Source organism: Notolepis coatsorum, assembly GCF_963971535.1.
Source record: "Notolepis coatsorum genome assembly, chromosome: 11".
Lineage (NCBI taxonomy): Eukaryota > Metazoa > Chordata > Actinopteri > Aulopiformes > Paralepididae > Notolepis > Notolepis coatsorum.
The window spans coordinates 20,417,976-20,442,260 of record NC_140175.1 but is presented as its reverse complement, the minus strand read 5'-3'; the positions used below and the strand labels follow the sequence as shown (position 1 = coordinate 20,442,260).

General features: G+C 44.0%; 1 protein-coding gene across 1 annotated transcript in view; it reads left to right on the top strand.

The window, feature by feature from the left end:
• Positions 1–24,285, top strand: part of adamts6 (ADAM metallopeptidase with thrombospondin type 1 motif, 6) — a gene marked incomplete at both ends in the record, with an annotated part of 100,823 nt that overhangs the window by 41,879 nt on the left and 34,659 nt on the right. Inside the window, 2 exons of the mRNA XM_084324811.1 lie at positions 644–767; positions 8,405–8,485. Coding sequence (XP_084180937.1) covers positions 644–767; positions 8,405–8,485 — 205 coding nt within the window. The remainder of the gene's footprint in view (positions 1–643; positions 768–8,404; positions 8,486–24,285) is intronic.

The following is a 24,285-nucleotide window of genomic DNA, read 5'->3' as shown; positions in this document are numbered from 1 at the left end:
TTGTCTCAGTCCTGTTGTCTCAGTCATGTTGTCTCAGTCCTATTGTCTCAGTCCTGTTGTCTCAGTCATATTGTCTCAGTCCTATTGTCTCAGTCCTGTTGTCTCAGTCCTATTGTCTCAGTCCTATTGTCTCAGTCATGTTGTCTCAGTCCTATTGTCTCAGTCCTGTTGTCTCAGTCCTGTTGTCTCAGTTCTATTGTCTCAGTCCTATTGTCTCAGTCCTGTTGTCTCAGTCCTGTTGTCTCAGTCCTGTTGTCTCAGTCATATTGTCTCAGTCCTATTGTCTCAGTCCTGTTGTCTCAGTCCTATTGTCTCAGTCCTATTGTCTCAGTCCTATTGTCTCAGTCATGTTGTCTCAGTCCTGTTGTCTCAGTCCTATTGTCTCAGTCCTGTTGTCTCAGTCCTATTGTCTCAGTCCTGTTGTCTCAGTCCTGTTGTCTCAGTCCTATTGTCTCAGTCCTGTTGTCTCAGTCCTATTGTCTCAGTCCTGTTGTCTCAGTCATTATTACTATTGTATTTTTGCACAACCGCATTTCACTGTATGCCCTGGTATGTATGTGATGAATAAACTCCTGAATCTTGAATCTTGACGTTGTCTCAGTCCTGTGCTCCTGGCTTTGCTAAACGTCTTGTCCTCCTGCAGCACGTGGGCTGTGACAACATCCTGAGTTCTGACGCCAAGGAGGACCGCTGCAGGGTGTGCGGAGGCGACGGCAGCACCTGCGAGGCCACAGAGGGCCTGTTCAACGACTCCCTGCCCAGAGGAGGTGAGCGGCAGCACCTGCACCTCCTCACTCCTCCACCAGGGACCAGACCTGTCACTCAAGCTAGAGCTGGTCACTCCTCATAAAGACACTATGTGTTCAGACGGAGACCAAGATATGACCAACGTGAAACAGTTTAGATTTGATTTGATTTGACTAGACTAGACTAGACTAGACTAGACTAGACTAAATTAGATTAGACTAGATTATATTATATTAGACTAGATTAGATTAGACTACATTAGATTAGATTAGATAGGATTAGATTAGATTAGATTCAAATGTATTGTCATTATACAGTACAAGTACAGTACAACTAAAAAAGATGCATCGTACCCAACCAGAGTGCAAATATAACAGTAAAGTGCAATAGTTATATACAATGTACAGGTGATTAAACTGGGTATAAAATATATAAAGTAATAGTGCTAATCAGATGTATGTACAGAATTGTAGTATTAATATGTACAGTGATACAGGTATAAACACACTATGGTAGTAAGTCATACTGGCCAGCAGTGTAACTAGTAAGAGTAGGTAAGGGATATGTATGTACAGATATAGATATAGTATCTACAGATATGTAAAAAGGATTATATGCAGGTACGTACAGACAGATGTGGATAGATATATATACGGTAAGAATAAATATATATATATATATATACGGTATATACAGCATTATTGTACATGCTATCATACAGGGTTATATGGGTGTAGTCTATGTTGTAGTCTATTCCTGGAGGACTGAATAATTGTTTTCGGTCAGTCGGTCAGTTGATCAGTAGGTCGGTCGGTTGGTCGGTCGATCAGTTGGTTGGTTGATCAGTCGGTCGGTTGATCGGTTGGTCAGTCGGTTGGTCCACAAACATCTCTCCACCCTCTAGCGGCCACAGGTTTCACACTGGGAGGCTGACATTTGGCCTGGAGGTCAAGTGTGTGTGTGTGTCTGTGTGTGTGTGTGTGTGTGTGTGTTCATGTCAATTAGCTAAAAGGGGGTGTGGCCATGGGAGTGGCCTATCACAAAAAGGTCACAGCTATTGCAGATGTGTGCTTGTTTTCTGCTGCCATAAGCGTCTGTAAGCGGCGTGGCTCTCCAGCGGCAGCAGAAGGGAACAGGCCAACAAGGTTTACAGTTCTTGTGTTCTACACAGTAACACTGGTAGGAGTGAGAGAACTACACGTACGGCTAAATTACGATTCATCTATTCATTTGATTGTGACGGATTCTATTTACGTCGTCTAATCACAGTGTTTGTTTCATTTAGGTGTGTTGTTTATTGTGTTTTTGTATGTGTCGCGTCAATACATTGTGATGAGTGTGAATGTATATTGTTGTTGTGTCGTCACCATGTAAGTTATTGGACCCCGGGAAGAACAGCTGCTGCGATGCAAAAGATAATCTAAATAAAACAAAACCAACAGCCCATGGATGCACCGCCGCGAGCGACACACAGTCTGATCCAATACTCTCTCACTGAAGTATTGGGTTGAGATATAATCCATTTTACTCCATTAGATGAGATCTAATGCGCTTCTACAGTATGTACCACTTGGGTGTGTGTGTGTGTGTGTGTGTGGCTGTGGGTGTGTGTGTGGCTGTGTGTGTGTGTGTGTGTGTGTGTGTGTGTGTGTGTGTGTGTGTGTGTGTGTGTGTGTGTGTGTGTGTGTGTGTGTGTGTGTGTGTGTGTGTGTGTGTGTGTGTGTGTGTGTGTGTGTGGCTGTGGGTGTGTGTGTGGGTGTGTGTGTGGCTGTGTGTGTGGCTGTGGGTGTGTGTGTGTGTGTGTGTGTGTGTGGCTGTGGGTGTGTGTGTACGCAGAAAATCAATTCACTTAGCTTTTGATTCCTGCCATGTTACGCAATTAAGGCTCTCTTGGTATTGGATTTTTAGTTCTATGCTATGCTACTATGCCACTATGCTACTATTCTTATACTACTACCTATCATGCTAATATGCCTATACTACTATGCACTCAGAGTGTAACACTCAAGATCGGCACTATTTGACGAACAATGGCAGAGAGGGGGATGAGAAGGAAGCTGGCTGCTATCCTGGATAATCCCTCCCACCCCCTCTATGACGAGCTAGTCAAGATGAGAAGCACGTTCAGTCACAGACTCATAACCCCCCCCCCGACACTCAACTAACCGCCTCGGCCAGTCCTTCATACCAGCGGCCATCAGGCTCCACAACAGTGGGCAGGGACTGCTGCCAGACATCCAACTACTAGGAACCTAAAAGGACAATAATACTACCTTATGCATACTGCACCTTATGTGAATACTGTATATTTCAGTTAGTTAGTTAGTTAATTATATTGATTTGTTATATTGTTTACACTGCTTGTTTTTACTACTTGTACCCCCCCCCCTCTCCCATGCTGCTATGATGCCTGAATTTCCCCAAGGGGATCAATAAAGGAAAATCTTATCTTATCTTAATAATAATAATAATAATTAATTGCATTTATATAGCGCTTTTCTGTTTTTCTAGACACTCAAAGCGCTTGTAGGGTGGGAATGGCCTCCTTCACCACCACTGGTAGCAGCACCCAACCTTGGGCTACGCAGGCTCAATGGCTGCCATACATGGCACCAGGCTACACATCACACTACACAATGGCTGAACGGCTCAGGAGACAGGGATTGATATCAGCCAATTAAGGGGAAGGGATGATTAGGTGGCCTTGATGTCAGAGACCTGATTGGGAATTTGGCCAGGAACGTCGGGGAACCCCCTACTCTTTACGATAGGCGTCCTGGGTTCTTTAACGACCGAGATTCAGTCAGGATCTTATCTTAACTTTTATACAACGGCATGCAAATTTCTCGATTCTGATTGGCTGAAACAGTCAACTTACACGTGGGTATTTGTAATAACCCCACGCTCTTGGTCCCAGGACCTGCCCAGGACCCGAAAGGATATGGTGATAGGGTCATAAAGACTAAATGAAAAACGATTCTGTCACGGCGAATGTGTTAGTTTCTTAAACAATGTTGGATGATGTAATTGATGGGTCATGAGTCATTGTGGAACAAAATAAAAATCGCACGAATTGATTGATTGATTGATTAATTGCAAATTTGATTACTGTCCACCTTGTTTCCAACTGGTTAAGTTTAGGCACTCTTTCGAAGTCGCTCTCTTTCGAAGTTGGTTAAGGTTAGAGTTTGTCTTTAGAGCAGGGCGATAGACCACCAGCCCTGATTCCAAACTCTAACCTTAACCAACTTCGAAAGAGAGCGACTTCGAAAGAGTGCCTAAACTTAACCAGTTGGAAACAAGGCAGACAGTAATAAAATTAGCAATCAATCAATCAATCAATCGCAAATTTTATTACTGTCTGCCTTGTTTCCAACTGGTTAAGTTTAGGCACTCTTTTGAAGTCGCTCTCTTTCGAAGTTGGTTAAGGTTAGAGTTTGTCTTTAGAGCAGGGCGATAGACCACCAGCCCTGATTCCAAACTCTAACCTTAACAAACTTCGAAAGAGAGCGACTTCGAAAGAGTGCCTAAACTTAACCAGTTGGAAACAAGGCGGACAGTAATAAAATTAGCAATCAATCAATCAATCAATTCAATAACCCACGCTCACTTAAAACAGTGCACCTCCCAGCTGCTTCTATAGAAAGTAGGTTAAAAAAATTTAAAAATGTAAAACTCTGATAGGGCAAAGAAAACGTTCCCCCCCCCTATATAGGGCAAAGAAAACTTTTTTTAATTTGTTTGACCTACTTTCTATAGAAGCATCTAAGAATGAAGTTCTATAGAAAGTAGGTTCAAAACTAAAGAAAAGTTGGATGTGTTAGTTTGTTGGATGTCTAGTTGAGAGACAGTTGGATGTCTTAGTTTGTTGGATGTCTAGTTGAAAGACAGTTGGATGTCTTAGTTTGTTGGATGTCTAGTTGAAAGACAGTTGGATGTCTTAGTTTGTTGGGTGTCTTAGTTGAGAGACAGTTGGATGTCTTAGTTTGTTGGATGTCTAGTTGAAAGACAGTTGGATGTCTTAGTTTGTTGGGTGTCTTAGTTGAGAGACAGTTGGATGTCTTAGTTTGTTGGATGTCTAGTTGAAAGACAGTTGGATGTCTTAGTTTGTTGGGTGTCTTAGTTGAGAGACAGTTGGATGTCTTAGTTTGTTGGATGTCTTACTGAGAACAGTTGGATGCACTTCCGAGCTGCTTCCACATGGAGGCAACTTATTTTTTTATTTTTTTTGGGAACTACTTTGTCTGCGGATGGTTTTTTCAATAAATCTTCAATTAATGTGTGTTTATTGTATAGCAATAAGGTTGGAGGAATGCGCCAGTTGTATAAAAGCCATTACACCATGTGCAGTCGTGGGTTGTGAGAATTAGACCATGCCTAGGGGGGTCTAACGACCACCCCTAGGCATGGTCTAATTCTCACAACCCACTCCTGCGCGTGATGTAATTCTTTATTACTACCTACTATGCTTATATGTCTATACTACTACCTACTATGCTACTATGTCTATACTACTACCTACTATGCTACTATGTCTATACTACTACCTACTATGCTACTATGTCTATATTACTACCTACTATGCTAATATGTCTATACCTACTATGCTAATATGTCTATACTACTACCTACTATGCTAATATGTCTATATTACTACCTACTATGCTAATATGTCTTTACTTCTAGTTCTATGCACTCAAGACTGTAGCACTCAAGTTCAACACTGTTTGACGAACAATCTAACTTAACCTTAGCTGCCAGAGTTCATTGTACCCTTCCCTTCCTGCTGATTTGTTGTTACAGAACTTGTACAGTGTAAAATGTGTGTGTGTCCCCTACCCAACCCCCCCCCCCCCCCCCCCCACCTCCAATGTACAGCCCTCACCCAACCCACCCAACCCCACCCCACCCAACCAACCTCCTCCAATGTACAGTTTCTACGCCAAATGTATATACACTCCTTTTCTGGACACTTTTGTATCACAAACAGTACTGTATTTGCAAATCTGATATGTCATAAATGTATAGATGTAGCAGTACTGTCTATCTGTATGTCATGTATGTCATATATGTTATGATGAATTGAAAATGGGGGACCCTGATGTAAACAAGACGAAAGTCTTTCTCTGGTCTGCATCCCCTTAACAATTGTATGTATTGAGCTGTACTGTACTGTACCCATTCTGCAATCTGTTAATAAACTTTTCAATCAATCAATCAATACATGTAAGTCGCTTTGGATAAAAGCATCAGCTAAATGACTAAATGTAAATGTAATTCTTGTAGAGTTTCTCTGACACCAGCGTTGTGTCTCAGCCCTGATATTCATTTCATGCCTTTTGGCCTGGTTTCCAAACGCGACACCTTTGCAGCCACTTCCAGCGAGATACTGTACCTCCTCAGCGGGGGAAGAAAAAGCAGAGAGACTTAAAATGCAGGAACTTTATATTGTCTTCTTGGCAAAAGCAGCTTCTTGTCCCGGAGCCAAAAGAGAGCTGAAGCCAGGCAGTTAATTCTTCATAGAAATGTGGACCCCCCCCCCACCCAATTTGTCACCCAGTGATAAAGCATATGTTTTTGGGTGTTTAGAAATATGTTGTCAAAATATAGACGGACACAGAATATATTTCTATTAATTACATCATCTTGTGAAGAAATCTTGTGAAGAGATAGGGCCTCGTGTTGGCTCTGATTCCAAAAGTCGTCTATAGAGAGACACACACACACACACACAGAGAGAGAGAGAGAGAGAGAGAGAGAGAGAGAGAGAGAGAGAGAGAGAGAGAGAGAGAGAGAGAGAGAGAGAGAGAGAGAGAGAGAGAGAGAAACATATTTCTCCTTCTATGGTATGGCCAGTAAACCATCTAAAAATACTGCGTGTGTGTCTGTGTATTTGTGTGTCTGTGTCTGTTTGAGAAGACGGGGGTGGGGGGTGTTTTGTCGTGTTGCAAAATGGCTTTGTCCTTTTTGGGTGTTGACAATATTCTTGACTTCATTCTGTCTGAAGTCTCTCACCTGATAGAATAAAAAAAAAAAAAATCCTCTCTCTCTCCTCCGTCCCCTTTTGTTGTTGAATATGTCGCGTGTGAAACATCCAGGACATAATTGTCCCTAAGCACGGTGAGCCAATGAGACACAACCTTTGTGACTCACCTTGTTAATGAGACTCACCTTGTCAATGAGACATGAGACTCACCTTGTTAATGAGACTCACCTTGTCAATGAGACATGAGACTCACCTTGTTAATGAGACTCACCTTGTTAATGAGACTCACCTTGTCAATGAGACATGAGACTCACCTTGTTAATGAGACTCACCTTGTTAATGAGACTCACCTTGTTAATGAGACTCACCTTGTTAATGAGACTCACCTTGTTAACACTTTCCGTGCCACGGGTCCGGTGCCCCGGAACCCCGTTGCATGCCAACGCCCACTTCAATGATGGAGCTCTCATATTTGCGAACGCATAAACTATATCTTAAATTATGGCTATGCGTATAATATGGCCGTCGCTTATCAATGACTTGTTTGCAGTCTACATTGTCGAAACGGATTGTTTTTTAATCGGTTCATTTCCGTTTTATACCATTTTGAAAAACTGTGAAAAAGTTTCAGGAAAATATTAAGATTCTGTGATAATCGCCCTTTAGTGGAATACACTGGAATACACAAAAAACATTGTCATTTTTCGGCCTATTTATGAATCGTTTTCAAATAAACGCTAGATTATCGATAGTATATGTGTACTTATGCACGCTATAGAAGCGGGCTGAAAAATCGATGATCCATTTCCTGATCAGCGCACACACACACACGCACACACACACACATAGGGTCCACGTTGATATCTCTGTGAAAAAGCTCTGATTATCCCAAGACTGGTAAAATAGATTCCTACCTCAGATCAGATGTTCTCCAAAAAGATTATTCAATTCCTGATATCCAAATATCGATCGCATTTATTATTGATCCAACGCTGGGTGGTCGAAACACAGATTCCACGCTGTTCTGATGGTCCACAATGAATCCGATCGGCTCGAGTTACATGCCTGAGAAGTAAAATGTGGAAACAGGATTTTTTACCCCCATGCGTTTCATTCAATCCAATCCAAAGGGGTGCAGTACCACACGGAGAGACGATAGGGGGCGGTCTTTTCCCAATGGTGCTCAGAGAGAGTTCCAGTGGTAACGGGAGGCTAGATTGATGAAATATGAATGGAAATCGCTAATAAAAAAAAAATCAATCTCTCGTCGTTGGCACTGAACGGTTGGCATGAACTAACGAGAAATCTCGTCGTTGGCACTCAAAGTGTTAATGAGACTCACCTTGTTAATGAGACTCACCTTGTTAATGAGACTCACCTTGTTAATGAGACTTGTCTTGTTAATGAGACTCACCGTGTTAATGAGACTCACAGTGTTAATGAGACTCACCGTGTTAATGAGACTCACCTTCTTAATGAGACTCACCGTGTTAATGAGACTCACCTTCTTAATGAGACTCACCGTGTTAATGAGACTCACCTTCTTAATGAGACTCACCGTGTTAATGAGACTCACCGTGTTAATGAGACTCACCTTGTTAATGAGACTCACCTTCTTAATGAGACTCACCTTGTTAATGATTTTGGACCTTCTTCTTTTTTCTCTCCCAGGCTACATGGAGGTGGTTCAGATTCCGAGAGGCTCGGTCCACATCGAGATCAAGGAAGTGGCCATGTCTAAGAACTACATAGGTAAGCCATGTCTAAGAACTACATAGGTAAGCCATGTCTAAGAACTACATAGGTAAGCCATGTCTAAGAACTACATAGGTAAGCCATGTCTAAGAACTACATAGGTAAGCCATGTCTAAGAACTACATAGGTAAGCCATGTCTAAGAACTACATAGGTAAGCCATGTCTAAGAACTACATAGGTAAGCCATGTCTAAGAACTACATAGGTAAGCCATGTCTAAGAACTACATAGGTAAGCCATGTCTTCGTCCTCATCGTAGTAACCTGGCAGGCGGGGGGGGGGGGAGACGCCAGTGGCTCTGGAGGTAGAGCGGTCGCCTGGTAATCAGGAGGTTCCCAGTTCCATTGTGTTCAAAGTGTCCTTGAGCGAGACACTTAACCCCTGACTGCTCCCGATGAGCAGGTCGGCATGCTGCATGGTCTCCTCCGCCGTCAAGAGTGGATAAAAGCGGGCGGCCGGGTAGTGCAGCGGACTAAGCGTCTGCCTACCACCACAGAGACAGTGGGATCGAATCCAGCTGTGGTGCTTCCGCGTGTCGTTGTAAACAGCGACTCCTACAGTTCGGTCGGGGCGCCTGCACAGCGAGGGAAGGATCTGGGAGAGGTAGTGTGACCTTCCACACGTTACACTCCCCCGGTGAGAGTCCGCGCTGCCAGGTGAAAAGAAGCGGTGGGCTACGTACACATGTGTCGGAGGAAGCATGTGATAGTCTCCGCCCTCCCGGACCGACGGTAGGGGGTAGAGTGCGCAACGACCAGGAAGGGGATTGGAAATTGGCATAACGACTAACATTGGGAGGGGAGAAAAACGGAAAAAGAAAAGGAGGAAAAAGATAATAATTTCTTTTTTTAATAAATAAAGAGTGGATAAAAGCAGGGCGCCAGGGTGTAGTGCAACGCGGCCGTCCCGGGTTCGACTCCCGGACCTGGCGACCTTTGCCGAATGTCTTCCCCCATATCTCTCTCCCATTATTCCTCTCTGCCGGACTTGTATCCGAAATAAAGCAATAAAAACGCAGAAAACAAATCTAAAATAAAAAAAAGTTAAAAGAGTGGATAAAAGCTGTTATATAAACGCAGTCCATTTACCAGTTAGTTCCCATAATGGATGTGTAGTCTTTGGCCGCTTTGGTGGGGGGGGGGGGGGCTTTGAGCTCGGTCCTCCAGAGCATCGGACCCCTGTTCTGTGATTCACCACGACGTGCGAAGAACAATGAGGGGCATCACGGGACGTCAAGCTGCTTGGCATTAGCCGTCAGGCCCACGCCCTCTTCGCGTCTCTCTCCGTCCGAGACGAACACGGAGGATGCCATCCGGTTTTATCTCCTGTCGCCTAACGCGAGAGGCAAAAAAAAAAAAAAAAAAGCAGCATTATTCACGGCCTGTCCTATAAAACGAGCGTGTGTAATGTAATGGCGGTCTTGGCGTCGGAGCCGAGCCGCTCGCTTCCAAACTAAACAAAGACGCCGCATTCGCAACATCGGTTATCAAAGCAATCAAACAAAGCGGATTCAATTAGGCTCGTTTCGGGGCACTTCCATTAACGGGACGAGAGCGGTGGCGTGACAGCGCGTCAGATTTACTGCCGACGGCGGCGGTGACGGACGGCTTAAGTCACACTCTGAAACGGAGAGCAAGCGTCAGATTTACGACTCGGCGGTGACAGCTGTTTGGTCCTCCAGGATTACGGGGGGGGGGATATGATGTCTATATATCAACGTTTAAAGAGTGCAATTTTGGCTATTATGTGGACTCTATTTCCCTTCCGAGCATTCTGTTATGAGTGTCATATATGACCCCGGTGGTAAAGGGAATATCTTTTGGACGTAACGTGTTGTGGGAGTCCCGGGCCGTCGGGGGGGGGGGGGGGGGGGGGGGGGGGGGGGGGTGCGTGTTTGGACGTCCTGATTAAGTCGAAACTGTCTCTAGTTTTCAAGTTTCAAGTTTTGTTTTTATTTGTCACATATAAGGCACATGTAGATTACAGTGAAATGCTTGGTTCTGTATGAGCCTCCTGAGATTGTGCTTCATACAGTAAATAGAGTAGAAAGAATAAAGACCAAACACAATACAAAATATACGATATACAAAACTAAAGTACAAAATGCAAAAATGCTAAAAATGAAGAGTTGATATTATAATATTTTGGTGTTTAGGTGTTTATTCATTTAAATTCTTTTAATATTTCAGCCAGTATACTCCCAGTTGGGACAGAAAGGCCTCTGCCTTTCTGAGGGGGAGGGATAGAACTATTGTTCAGATAATGTGTATAAATGCTGTGAAGAGCGCTCTGCAGGCAGGAGCCAGGGAGAGCAAGAACACAGAGGTTGGATCATTTCTCTCCAATTTGGCCTCGTTTCAATGCTGAAAGTGGATATTTTCAGATCTGTTGTGCTTGGAAACCAACCTTTGTTTTGACGACAGGAGAGAATGGTATTCCTGAGACTCTTCCAAGGTTTCACCTGCAGTGTGTGGTGTGTGTGTGTGTGTGTGTGTGTCTGAGAGTGTGTGAGTGTGTGCGTGTGTCTGTGTGTCTGTGTGTGTGTGTTTTCTTTCTCCACCCTAAGTTTGACACGTGCGCTTGTGCATGTATGTGTGTGCGTGCTGCATTGTGTGTGTGTGTGTGAGAGAGAGAGAGAGAGAGAGTGTGTGTGTTTTCTTTCTCTGCGCTAAGTTAGACACACAGTGCACTTGTGCATGCATGTGTGTGCGTGCCGCATATAGTAGTGTGTGTGTGCCACATATAGTGTGTGTGTGCCACATATAGTAGTGTGTGTGTGCCACATATAGTAGTGTGTGTGTGCCACATATAGTAGTGTGTGTGTGCCACATATAGTAGTGTGTGTGTGCCACATATAGTAGTGTGTGTGTGTGTGTGAGAGAGAGAGAGAGAGAGAGTGTGTGGTTTCTTTCTCTGCGCTAAGTTAGACACACAGTGCACTTGTGCATGCATGTGTGTGCGTGCCGCATATAGTAGTGTGTGTGTGCCACATATAGTAGTGTGTGTGTGCCACATATAGTAGTGTGTGTGTGCCACATATAGTAGTGTGTGTGTGCCACATATAGTAGTGTGTGTGTGCCACATATAGTAGTGTGTGTGTGCCACATATAGTAGTGTGTGCGTGCCGCATATAGTAGTGTGTGTGTGCCACATATAGTAGTGTGTGTGTGCCACATATAGTAGTGTGTGTGTGCCACATATAGTAGTGTGTGTGTGCCACATATAGTAGTGTGTGTGTGCCACATATAGTAGTGTGTGTGTGTGTGCCACATATAGTAGTGTGTGTGTGCCACATATAGTAGTGTGTGTGTGCCGCATATAGTAGTGTGTGTGTGCCACATATAGTAGTGTGTGTGTGCCACGTATAGTAGTGTGTGTGTGTGCCACATATAGTAGTGTGTGTGTGCCACATATAGTAGTGTGTGTGTGTGTGCCACATATAGTAGTGTGTGTGTGCCACATATAGTAGTGTGTGTGTGCCGCATATAGTAGTGTGTGTGTGTTGCATATAGTAGTGTGTGTGTGTTGCATATAGTAGTGTGTGTGCCACATATAGTAGTGTGTGTGTGTTGCATATAGTAGTGTGTGTGTGTTGCATATAGTAGTGTGTGTGCCACATATAGTAGTGTGTGTGTGTTGCATATAGTAGTGTGTGTGTGTTGCATATAGTAGTGTGTGTGCCACATATAGTAGTGTGTGTGTGCTGCATATAGTAGTGTGTGTGTGTTGCATATAGTAGTGTGTGTGCCACATATAGTAGTGTGTGTGTGCCACATATAGTAGTGTGTGTGTGCCACATATAGTAGTGTGTGTGTGTTGCATATAGTAGTGTGTGTGTGCCACGTATAGTAGTGTGTGTGTGCCACATATAGTAGTGTGTGTGTGTTGCATATAGTAGTGTGTGTGTGTTGCATATAGTAGTGTGTGTGTGTTGCATATAGTAGTGTGTGTGTGCCTCATATAGTAGTGTGTGTGTGTTGCATATAGTAGTGTGTGTGTTGCATATAGTAGTGTGTGTGCCACATATAGTAGTGTGTGTGTGCTGCATATAGTAGTGTGTGTGTGCCACATATAGTAGTGTGTGTGTGCCGCATATAGTAGTGTGTGTGTGTGCCACATATAGTAGTGTGTGTGCCGCATATAGTAGTGTGTGTGTGCTGCATATAGTAGTGTGTGTGTGCCGCATATAGTAGTGTGTGTGCCGCATATAGTAGTGTGTGTGCCGCATATAGTAGTGTGTGTGTGCCACATATAGTAGTGTGTGTGTGCCGCATATAGTAGTGTGTGTGCCGCATATAGTAGTGTGTGTGTGCCACATATAGTAGTGTGTGTGTGCCACATATAGTGTGTGTGTGTGCCACATATAGTAGTGTGTGTGTGCCACATATAGTAGTGTGTGTGTGTGCCACATATAGTAGTGTGTGTGTGTTGCATATAGTAGTGTGTGTGTGTTGCATATAGTAGTGTGTGTGTGTTGCATATAGTAGTGTGTGTGTGTTGCATATAGTAGTGTGTGTGTGCCTCATATAGTAGTGTGTGTGTGTTGCATATAGTAGTGTGTGTGTGCTGCATATAGTAGTGTGTGTGTGCCGCATATAGTAGTGTGTGTGTGCCACATATAGTAGTGTGTGTGCCACATATAGTAGTGTGTGTGTGTGCCACATATAGTAGTGTGTGTGTGTGCCACATATAGTAGTGTGTGTGTGCCACATATAGTAGTGTGTGTGCTGCATATAGTAGTGTGTGTGTGCCGTATATAGTAGTGTGTGTGTGCCACATATAGTAGTGTGTGTGTGCCACATATAGTAGTGTGTGTGTGCCACATATAGTAGTGTGTGTGTGCCACATATAGTAGTGTGTGTGTGCCACATATAGTAGTGTGTGTGTGCCACATATAGTAGTGTGTGTGTGCTGCATATAGTAGTGTGTGTGTGCCACATATAGTAGTGTGTGTGTGTGTGCCGCATATAGTAGTGTGTGTGTGCCACATATAGTAGTGTGTGTGTGCCACATATAGTAGTGTGTGTGTGCCACATATAGTAGTGTGTGTGTGCCACATATAGTAGTGTGTGTGTGCCGCATATAGTAGTGTGTGTGTGCCACATATAGTAGTGTGTGTGCCGCATATAGTAGTGTGTGTGTGCCGCATATAGTAGTGTGTGTGCTGCATATAGTAGTGTGTGTGTGCCACATATAGTAGTGTGTGTGTGCCACATATAGTAGTGTGTGTGTGCCGCATATAGTAGTGTGTGTGTGTGCCACATATAGTAGTGTGCGTGTGCCGCATATAGTAGTGTGTGTGTGCCACATATAGTAGTGTGTGTGTGTGCCACATATAGTAGTGTGTGTGTGCCACATATAGTAGTGTGTGTGTGCCACATGTAGTAGTGTGTGTGTGCCACATATAGTAGTGTGTGTGTGTGCCACATATAGTAGTGTGTGTGTGCCACATATAGTAGTGTGTGTGTGCCACATATAGTAGTGTGTGTGTGTGCCGCATATAGTAGTGTGTGTGTGCCACATATAGTAGTGTGTGTGTGCCGCATATAGTAGTGTGTGTGTGCCACATATAGTAGTGTGTGTGTGTGCCACATATAGTAGTGTGTGTGTGTGCCACATATAGTAGTGTGTGTGTGCCGCATATAGTAGTGTGTGTGTGCCGCATATAGTAGTGTGTGTGTGCCGCATATAGTAGTGTGTGTGTGTGCCACATATAGTAGTGTGTGTGTGCCACATATAGTAGTGTGTGTGTGTGCCACATATAGTAGTGTGTGTGTGCCGCATATAGTAGTGTGTGTGTGCCACATATAGTAGTGTGTGTGTGTGCCGCATATAGTAGTGTGTGTGTGTGCCACATATAGTAGTGTGTGTGTGCCACGTATAGTAGTGTGTGTGTGCCACATATAGTAGTGTGTGTGTGCCACATATAGTAGTGTGCCACGTATAGTAGTGTGTGTGTGCCACATATAGTAGTGTGTGTGTGCCACATATAGTAGTGTGTGTGTGCCACATATAGTAGTGTGTGTGTGCCACATATAGTAGTGTGTGTGTGCCACATATAGTAGTGTGTGTGTGCCGCATATAGTAGTGTGTGTGTGCCACGTATAGTAGTGTGCCACGTATAGTAGTGTGTGTGTGCCACATATAGTAGTGTGTGTGTGCCACATATAGTAGTGTGTGTGTGTGCCACATATAGTAGTGTGTGTGTGCCACGTATAGTAGTGTGTGTGTGCCACATATAGTAGTGTGTGTGTGCCACATATAGTAGTGTGTGTGTGCCACATATAGTAGTGTGTGTGTGTGCCACATATAGTAGTGTGTGTGTGCCACATATAGTAGTGTGTGTGTGCCACATATAGTAGTGTGTGTGTGCCACATATAGTAGTGTGTGTGTGCCACATATAGTAGTGTGTGTGTGCCACATATAGTAGTGTGTGTGTGCCGCATATAGTAGTGTGTGTGTGCCACATATAGTAGTGTGTGTGCCACATATAGTAGTGTGTGTGTGCCACATATAGTAGTGTGTGTGTGCCACATATAGTAGTGTGTGTGTGCCACATATAGTAGTGTGTGTGTGCCACATATAGTAGTGTGTGTGTGTGCCGCGTATAGTAGTGTGTGTGTGCCACGTATAGTAGTGTGTGTGTGCCACATATAGTAGTGTGTGTGTGCCACATATAGTAGTGTGTGTGTGCTGCATATAGTAGTGTGTGTGTGCCACATATAGTAGTGTGTGTGTGCCACATATAGTAGTGTGTGTGTGCCACATATAGTAGTGTGTGTGTGCTGCATATAGTAGTGTGTGTGTGCTGCATATAGTAGTGTGTGTGCCGCATATAGTAGTGTGTGTGCCACATATAGTAGTGTGTGTGTGCTGCATATAGTAGTGTGTGTGTGCCACATATAGTAGTGTGTGTGCCACATATAGTAGTGTGTGTGCCACATATAGTAGTGTGTGTGTGCCACATATAGTAGTGTGTGTGCCACATATAGTAGTGTGTGTGTGCTGCATATAGTAGTGTGTGTGTGCCACATATAGTAGTGTGTGTGCCACATATAGTAGTGTGTGTGCCACATATAGTAGTGTGTGTGTGCCACATATAGTAGTGTGTGTGTGCCACATATAGTAGTGTGTGTGTGCCACATATAGTAGTGTGTGTGTGCCACGTATAGTAGTGTGTGTGTGTGCCACATATAGTAGTGTGTGTGTGCCACATATAGTAGTGTGTGTGTGCTGCATATAGTAGTGTGTGTGCCACATATAGTAGTGTGTGTGTGCTGCATATAGTAGTGTGTGTGTGTGCCACATATAGTAGTGTGTGTGTGCCACATATAGTAGTGTGTGTGTGCCACATATAGTAGTGTGTGTGTGCTGCATATAGTAGTGTGTGTGTGCCACATATAGTAGTGTGTGTGTGCCACATATAGTAGTGTGTGTGTGTGCCACATATAGTAGTGTGTGTGTGCCACATATAGTAGTGTGTGTGTGCCACATATAGTAGTGTGTGCGTGTCACGTATAGTAGTGTGTGTGTGCCACATATAGTAGTGTGTGTGTGCCGCATATAGTAGTGTGTGCGTGCCGCATATAGTAGTGTGTGCGTGCCACATATATAGTGTAGTAGTGTGTGTGTGCCACATATAGTAGTGTGTGTGTGCCGCATATAGTAGTGTGTGTGTGTGCCACATATAGTAGTGTGTGCGTGTCACGTATAGTAGTGTGTGTGTGCCACATATAGTAGTGTGTGCGTGCCGCATATAGTAGTGTGTGCGTGCCGCATATAGTAGTGTGTGTGTGCCACATATAGTAGTGTGTGTGTGCTGCATATAGTAGTGTGTGTGTGCCACATATAGTAGTGTGTGTGTGCCACGTATAGTAGTGTGTGTGTGCCGCATATAGTAGTGTGTGCGTGCCGCATATAGTAGTGTGTGTGTGCCACATATAGTAGTGTGTGTGTGCTGCATATAGTAGTGTGTGTGTGCCACATATAGTAGTGTGTGTGTGCCGCATATAGTAGTGTGTGTGTGCCGCATATAGTAGTGTGTGTGTGCCACATATAGTAGTGTGTGTGTGCCACATATAGTAGTGTGTGTGTGCCACATATAGTAGTGTGTGTGTGTGCCACATATAGTAGTGTAGTAGTGTGTGTGTGCCACATATAGTAGTGTGTGTGTGCCGCATATAGTAGTGTGTGTGTGCCACATATAGTAGTGTGTGTGTGCCACATATAGTAGTGTAGTAGTGTGTGTGCCACATATAGTAGTGTAGTAGTGTGTGTGTGCCACATATAGTAGTGTGTCACTTAGTAGTGTGTGTGTGCCACATATAGTAGTGTGTGTGTGCCACATATAGTAGTGTGTGTGTGCCACATATAGTAGTGTGTGTGTGCCGCATATAGTAGTGTGTGTGTGCCACATATAGTAGTGTAGTAGTGTGTGTGTGCCACATATAGTAGTGTGTGTGTGCCACATATAGTAGTGTGTGTGTGCCACATATAGTAGTGTGTGTGTGCCACATATAGTAGTGTAGTAGTGTGTGTGTGCCACATATAGTAGTGTGTGTGTGCCACATATAGTAGTGTGTGTGTGCCGCATATAGTAGTGTGTGTGTGTCACATATAGTGTGTGTGTGTGCCACATATAGTAGTGTGTGTGTGCCACATATAGTAGTGTGTGTGTGCCTGCATATAGTAGTGTGTGTGTGCCACATATAGTAGTGTGTGTGTGCCACATATAGTAGTGTGCGTGTGCCACGTATAGTAGTGTGTGTGTGCCACTATAGTAGTGTGTGTGTGCCACATAAGTAGTGTGTGTGTGCCACATATAGTAGTGTGTGTGTGCCACATATAGTAGTGTGTGTGTGCCACATATAGTAGTGTGTGTGTGCCACATATAGTAGTGTGTGTGTGCCACATATAGTAGTGTGTGTGTGCCACATATAGTAGTGTGTGTGTGCCCATATAGTAGTGTGTGTGTGCCACATATAGTAGTGTGTGTGTGCCACATATAGTAGTGTGTGTGTGCCACATATAGTAGTGTGTGTGTGCCACATATAGTAGTGTGTGTGTGCCACATATAGTAGTGTGTGTGTGCCACATATAGTAGTGTGTGTGTGCCACATATAGTAGTGTGTGTGTGCCACATATAGTAGTGTGTGTGTGTGCCACATATAGTAGTGTGTGTGTGCCACATATAGTAGTGTGTGTGTGTGTGCCACATATAGTAGTGTGTGTGTGCCACATATATAGTGTGTGTGTGCCACGTATAGTAGTGTGTGTGTGTGCCACATATAGTAGTGTGTGTGTGCCACATATAGTAGTGTGTGTGTGTGTGCCACATATAGTAGTGTGTGTGCCACATATAGTAGTGTGTGTGTGCCACATATAGTAGTGTGTGTGTGCCACATATAGTAGTGTGTGTGTGTGCCACATATAGTAGTGTGTGTGTGCCACATATAGTAGTGTGTGTGTGCCACATATAGTAGTGTGTGTGTGCCACATATAGTAGTGTGTGTGTGCCACATATAGTAGTGTGTGTGTGCCACATATAGTAGTGTGTGTGTGCCACATATAGTAGTGTGTGTGTGCCACATATAGTAGTGTGTGTGTGCCACATATAGTAGTGTGTGTGTGCCACATATAGTAGTGTGTGTGTGCCGCATATAGTAGTGTGTGTGTGCCACGTATAGTAGTGTGTGTGTGCCACATATAGTAGTGTGTGTGTGTGTGCCACATATAGTAGTGTGTGTGTGCCACATATAGTAGTGTGTGTGTGTGTGCCACATATAGTAGTGTGTGTGTGCCACATATAGTAGTGTGTGTGCCACATATAGTAGTGTGTGTGCCACATATAGTAGTGTGTGTGTGTGTGCCACATATAGTAGTGTGTGTGTGCCACATATAGTAGTGTGTGTGTGCCACATATAGTAGTGTGTGTGCCACATATAGTAGTGTGTGTGTGTGCCACATATAGTAGTGTGTGTGTGCCACATATAGTAGTGTGTGTGTGCCACATATAGTAGTGTGTGTGTGTGCCACATATAGTAGTGTGTGTGTGCCACATATAGTAGTGTGTGTGCCACATATAGTAGTGTGTGTGTGCCACATATAGTAGTGTGTGTGTGCCACATATAGTAGTGTGTGTGTGCCGCATATAGTAGTGTGTGTGTGCCACATATAGTAGTGTGTGTGTGCCACATATAGTAGTGTGTGTGTGCCGCATATAGTAGTGTGTGTGTGCTGCATATAGTGTGTGTGTGTGCCGCATATAGTAGTGTGTGTGTGCCGCATATAGTAGTGTGTGTGCCACATATAGTAGTGTGTGTGTGCCACATATAGTAGTGTGTGTGTGCCGCATATAGTAGTGTGTGTGTGCTGCATATAGTGTGTGTGTGTGCTGCATATAGTAGTGTGTGTGTGCTGCATATAGTAGTGTGTGTGCCACATATAGTAGTGTGTGTGTGCTGCATATAGTAGTGTGTGTGTGCCACATATAGTAGTGTGTGTGTGTGCCGCATATAGTAGTGTGTGTGTGCCACATATAGTAGTGTGTGTGTGTGCCGCATATAGTAGTGTGTGTGTGCTGCATATAGTAGTGTGTGTGTGTGTGCCACATATAGTAGTGTGTGTGTGCCACATATAGTAGTGTGTGTGTGCCACGTATAGTAGTGTGTGTGTGTGTGCCACATATAGTAGTGTGTGTGTGCCACATATAGTAGTGTGTGTGTGCCACATATAGTAGTGTGTGTGTGCCACATATAGTAGTGTGTGTGTGCCACATATAGTAGTGTGTGTGTGCCACATATAGTAGTGTGTGTGTGCCACATATAGTAGTGTGTGTGTGCCACATATAGTAGTGTGTGTGTGCCACATATAGTAGTGTGTGTGCCACATATAGTAGTGTGTGTGTGCCACATATAGTAGTGTGTGTGTGCCGCATATAGTAGTGTGTGTGTGCCGCATATAGTAGTGTGTGTGTGCCGCATATAGTAGTGTGTGTGTGCTGCATATAGTAGTGTGTGTGCCACATATAGTAGTGTGTGTGTGCCACATATAGTAGTGTGTGTGTGTGTGCCACATATAGTAGTGTGTGTGTGCCACATATAGTAGTGTGTGTGTGCCACATATAGTAGTGTGTGTGTGCCACATATAGTAGTGTGTGTGCCACATATAGTAGTGTGTGTGTGCCACATATAGTAGTGTGTGTGTGCCGCATATAGTAGTGTGTGTGTGCCACATATAGTAGTGTGTGTGTGCCACATATAGTAGTGTGTGTGCCGCATATAGTAGTGTGTGTGTGCCACATATAGTAGTGTGTGTGTGCCACATATAGTAGTGTGTGTGTGCCACATATAGTAGTGTGTGTGCCGCATATAGTAGTGTGTGTGTGCCACATATAGTAGTGTGTGTGCCACATATAGTAGTGTGTGTGTGCCACATATAGTAGTGTGTGTGTGCCGCATATAGTAGTGTGTGTGTGCCACATATAGTAGTGTGTGTGTGCCACATATAGTAGTGTGTGTGTGCCGCATATAGTAGTGTGTGTGTGCCGCATATAGTAGTGTGTGTGTGTGCCGCATATAGTAGTGTGTGTGTGCCACATATAGTAGTGTGTGTGTGTGCCACATATAGTAGTGTGTGTGTGTGCCACATATAGTAGTGTGTGTGTGCCACATATAGTAGTGTGTGTGTGCCGCATATAGTAGTGTGTGTGTGTGCCACATATAGTAGTGTGTGTGTGCCACATATAGTAGTGTGTGTGTGTGCCACATATAGTAGTGTGTGTGTGCCACATATAGTAGTGTGTGTGTGTGCCACATATAGTAGTGTGTGTGTGCCACATATAGTAGTGTGTGTGTGCCACATATAGTAGTGTGTGTGTGCCACATATAGTAGTGTGTGTGCCGCATATAGTAGTGTGTGTGTGCCACATATAGTAGTGTGTGTGTGCCACATATAGTAGTGTGTGTGTGCCACATATAGTAGTGTGTGTGCCGCATATAGTAGTGTGTGTGTGCCACATATAGTAGTGTGTGTGTGCCGCATATAGTAGTGTGTGTGTGCCGCATATAGTAGTGTGTGTGTGCCACATATAGTAGTGTGTGTGTGCCGCATATAGTAGTGTGTGTGTGACGCATATAGTAGTGTGTGTGTGCTGCATATAGTAGTGTGTGTGTGTGCCACATATAGTAGTGTGTGTGTGTGCCACATATAGTAGTGTGTGTGTGTGCCACATATAGTAGTGTGTGTGTGCCGCATATAGTAGTGTGTGTGTGCCACGTATAGTAGTGTGTGTGTGCTGCATATAGTAGTGTGTGTGTGCCACATATAGTAGTGTGTGTGTGCCGCATATAGTAGTGTGTGTGTGTGCCACATATAGTAGTGTGTGTGCCACATATAGTAGTGTGTGTGTGTGCCACATATAGTAGTGTGTGTGTGCCGCATATAGTAGTGTGTGTGTGCCACATATAGTAGTGTGTGTGTGCCGCATATAGTAGTGTGTGTGTGTGCCACATATAGTAGTGTGTGTGCCACATATAGTAGTGTGTGTGTGCCACATATAGTAGTGTGTGTGTGCCACATATAGTAGTGTGTGTGTGCCGCATATAGTAGTGTGTGTGTGCCGCATATAGTAGTGTGTGTGTGCCACATATAGTAGTGTGTGTGCCACATATAGTAGTGTGTGTGTGTGCCACATATAGTAGTGTGTGTGTGCCGCATATAGTAGTGTGTGTGTGCCACATATAGTAGTGTGTGTGTGTGCCACATATAGTAGTGTGTGTGTGCCGCATATAGTAGTGTGTGTGTGCCACATATAGTAGTGTGTGTGTGCCACATATAGTAGTGTGTGTGTGCCGCATATAGTAGTGTGTGTGTGTGCCACATATAGTAGTGTGTGTGTGCCACATATAGTAGTGTGTGTGTGCTGCATATAGTAGTGTGTGTGTGCCACATATAGTAGTGTGTGTGTGTGCCACATATAGTAGTGTGTGTGTGCCACATATAGTAGTGTGTGTGTGCCACATATAGTAGTGTGTGTGCCGCATATAGTAGTGTGTGTGTGCCACATATAGTAGTGTGTGTGTGCCACATATAGTAGTGTGTGTGTGCCACATATAGTAGTGTGTGTGCCGCATATAGTAGTGTGTGTGTGCCACATATAGTAGTGTGTGTGTGCCACATATAGTAGTGTGTGTGTGCCGCATATAGTAGTGTGTGTGTGCCACATATAGTAGTGTGTGTGTGCCACGTATAGTAGTGTGTGTGTGCCACATATAGTAGTGTGTGTGTGCCACATATAGTAGTGTGTGTGCCGCATATAGTAGTGTGTGTGCCACATATAGTAGTGTGTGTGCCGCATATAGTAGTGTGTGTGTGCCACATATAGTAGTGTGTGTGTGTGCCACATATAGTAGTGTGTGTGTGCCACATATAGTAGTGTGTGTGTGCCACATATAGTAGTGTGTGTGTGCCACATATAGTAGTGTGTGTGTGCCACATATAGTAGTGTGTGTGTGCCGCATATAGTAGTGTGTGTGTGCCACATATAGTAGTGTGTGTGTGCCGCATATAGTAGTGTGTGTGTGCCACATATAGTAGTGTGTGTGCCACATATAGTAGTGTGTGTGTGCCACATATAGTAGTGTGTGTGTGTGCCACATATAGTAGTGTGTGTGTGCTGCATATAGTAGTGTGTGTGTGCCACATATAGTAGTGTGTGTGTGCCGCATATAGTAGTGTGTGTGTGCCACATATAGTAGTGTGTGTGTGCTGCATATAGTAGTGTGTGTGTGCCACATATAGTAGTGTGTGTGTGCCACATATAGTAGTGTGTGCGTGCCGCATATAGTAGTGTGTGTGTGTGCCACATATAGTAGTGTGTGTGTGCCGCATATAGTAGTGTGTGCGTGCCGCATATAGTAGTGTGTGTGCCGCATATAGTAGTGTGTGTGTGCCACATATAGTAGTGTGTGTGTGCCACATATAGTAGTGTGTGTGTGTGCCACATATAGTAGTGTGTGTGTGTGCCACATATAGTAGTGTGTGTGCCACATATAGTAGTGTGTGTGTGCCACATATAGTAGTGTGTGTGTGCCGCATATAGTAGTGTGTGTGTGCCGCATATAGTAGTGTGTGTGTGTGCCTCATATAGTAGTGTGTGTGCCACATATAGTAGTGTGTGTGTGTGTGCCACATATAGTAGTGTGTGTGTGCCACATATAGTAGTGTGTGTGTGCCACATATAGTAGTGTGTGTGTGTCACGTATAGTAGTGTGTGTGTGCTGCATATAGTAGTGTGTGTGTGTGTGCCACATATAGTAGTGTGTGTGTGTCACGTATAGTAGTGTGTGTGTGTCACGTATAGTAGTGTGTGTGTGCCACATATAGTAGTGTGTGTGTGTTGCATATAGTAGTGTGTGTGTGCCACATATAGTAGTGTGTGTGTGCCGCGTATAGTAGTGTGTGTGTGCTGCATATAGTAGTGTGTGTGTGTTGCATATAGTAGTGTGTGTGTGTGCCACATATAGTAGTGTGTGTGTGCCACATATAGTAGTGTGTGTGTGCCACATATAGTAGTGTTTGTGCCACATATAGTAGTGTGTGTGTGCCACGTATAGTAGTGTGTGTGTGCCACATATAGTAGTGTTTGTGCCACATATAGTAGTGTGTGTGTGCCACATATAGTAGTGTGTGTGTGCCACATATAGTAGTGTTTGTGCCACATATAGTAGTGTGTGTGTGCCACATATAGTAGTGTGTGTGTGCCACATATAGTAGTGTGTGTGTGCCACATATAGTAGTGTGTGTGTGCCACATATAGTAGTGTTTGTGCCACATATAGTAGTGTGTGTGTGCCACATATAGTAGTGTGTGTGTGCCACATATAGTAGTGTTTGTGCCACATATAGTAGTGTGTGTGTGCCACATATAGTAGTGTGTGTGTGCCACATATAGTAGTGTGTGTGTGTGCCACATATAGTAGTGTGTGTGTGCCACATATAGTAGTGTGTGTAGTGCCACATATAGTAGTGTGTGTGTGCCACATATAGTAGTGTGTGTGTGCCACATATAGTAGTGTGTGTGTGCTGCATATAGTAGTGTGTGTGTGCCACATATAGTAGTGTGTGTGTGCCACATATAGTAGTGTGTGTGTGCCACATATAGTAGTGTGTGTGTGCCACATATAGTAGTGTGTGTGTGTGCCACATATAGTAGTGTGTGTGTGCCACATATAGTAGTGTGTGTGTGCCACATATAGTAGTGTGTGTGTGTGCCACATATAGTTAGTGTGTGTGTGCCACATATAGTAGTGTGTGTGTGCCACATATAGTAGTGTGTGTGTGCCACATATAGTAGTGTGTGTGTGCCACATATAGTAGTGTGTGTGTGCCACATATAGTAGTGTGTGTGTGTGCCACATATAGTAGTGTGTGTGTGCCACATATAGTAGTGTGTGTGTGCCACATATAGTAGTGTGTGTGTGCTGCATATAGTAGTGTGTGTGTGTGCCACATATAGTAGTGTGTGTGTGCCACATATAGTAGTGTGTGTGTGTGCCACATATAGTAGTGTGTGTGTGCCACATATAGTAGTGTGTGTGTGCCACATATAGTAGTGTGTGTGTGCCACATATAGTAGTGTGTGTGTGTGCCACATATAGTAGTGTGTGTGTGCCACATATAGTAGTGTGTGTGTGCCACATATAGTAGTGTGTGTGTGCCACATATAGTAGTGTGTGTGTGCCACATATAGTAGTGTGTGTGTGTGCCACATATAGTAGTGTGTGTGTGCCACATAT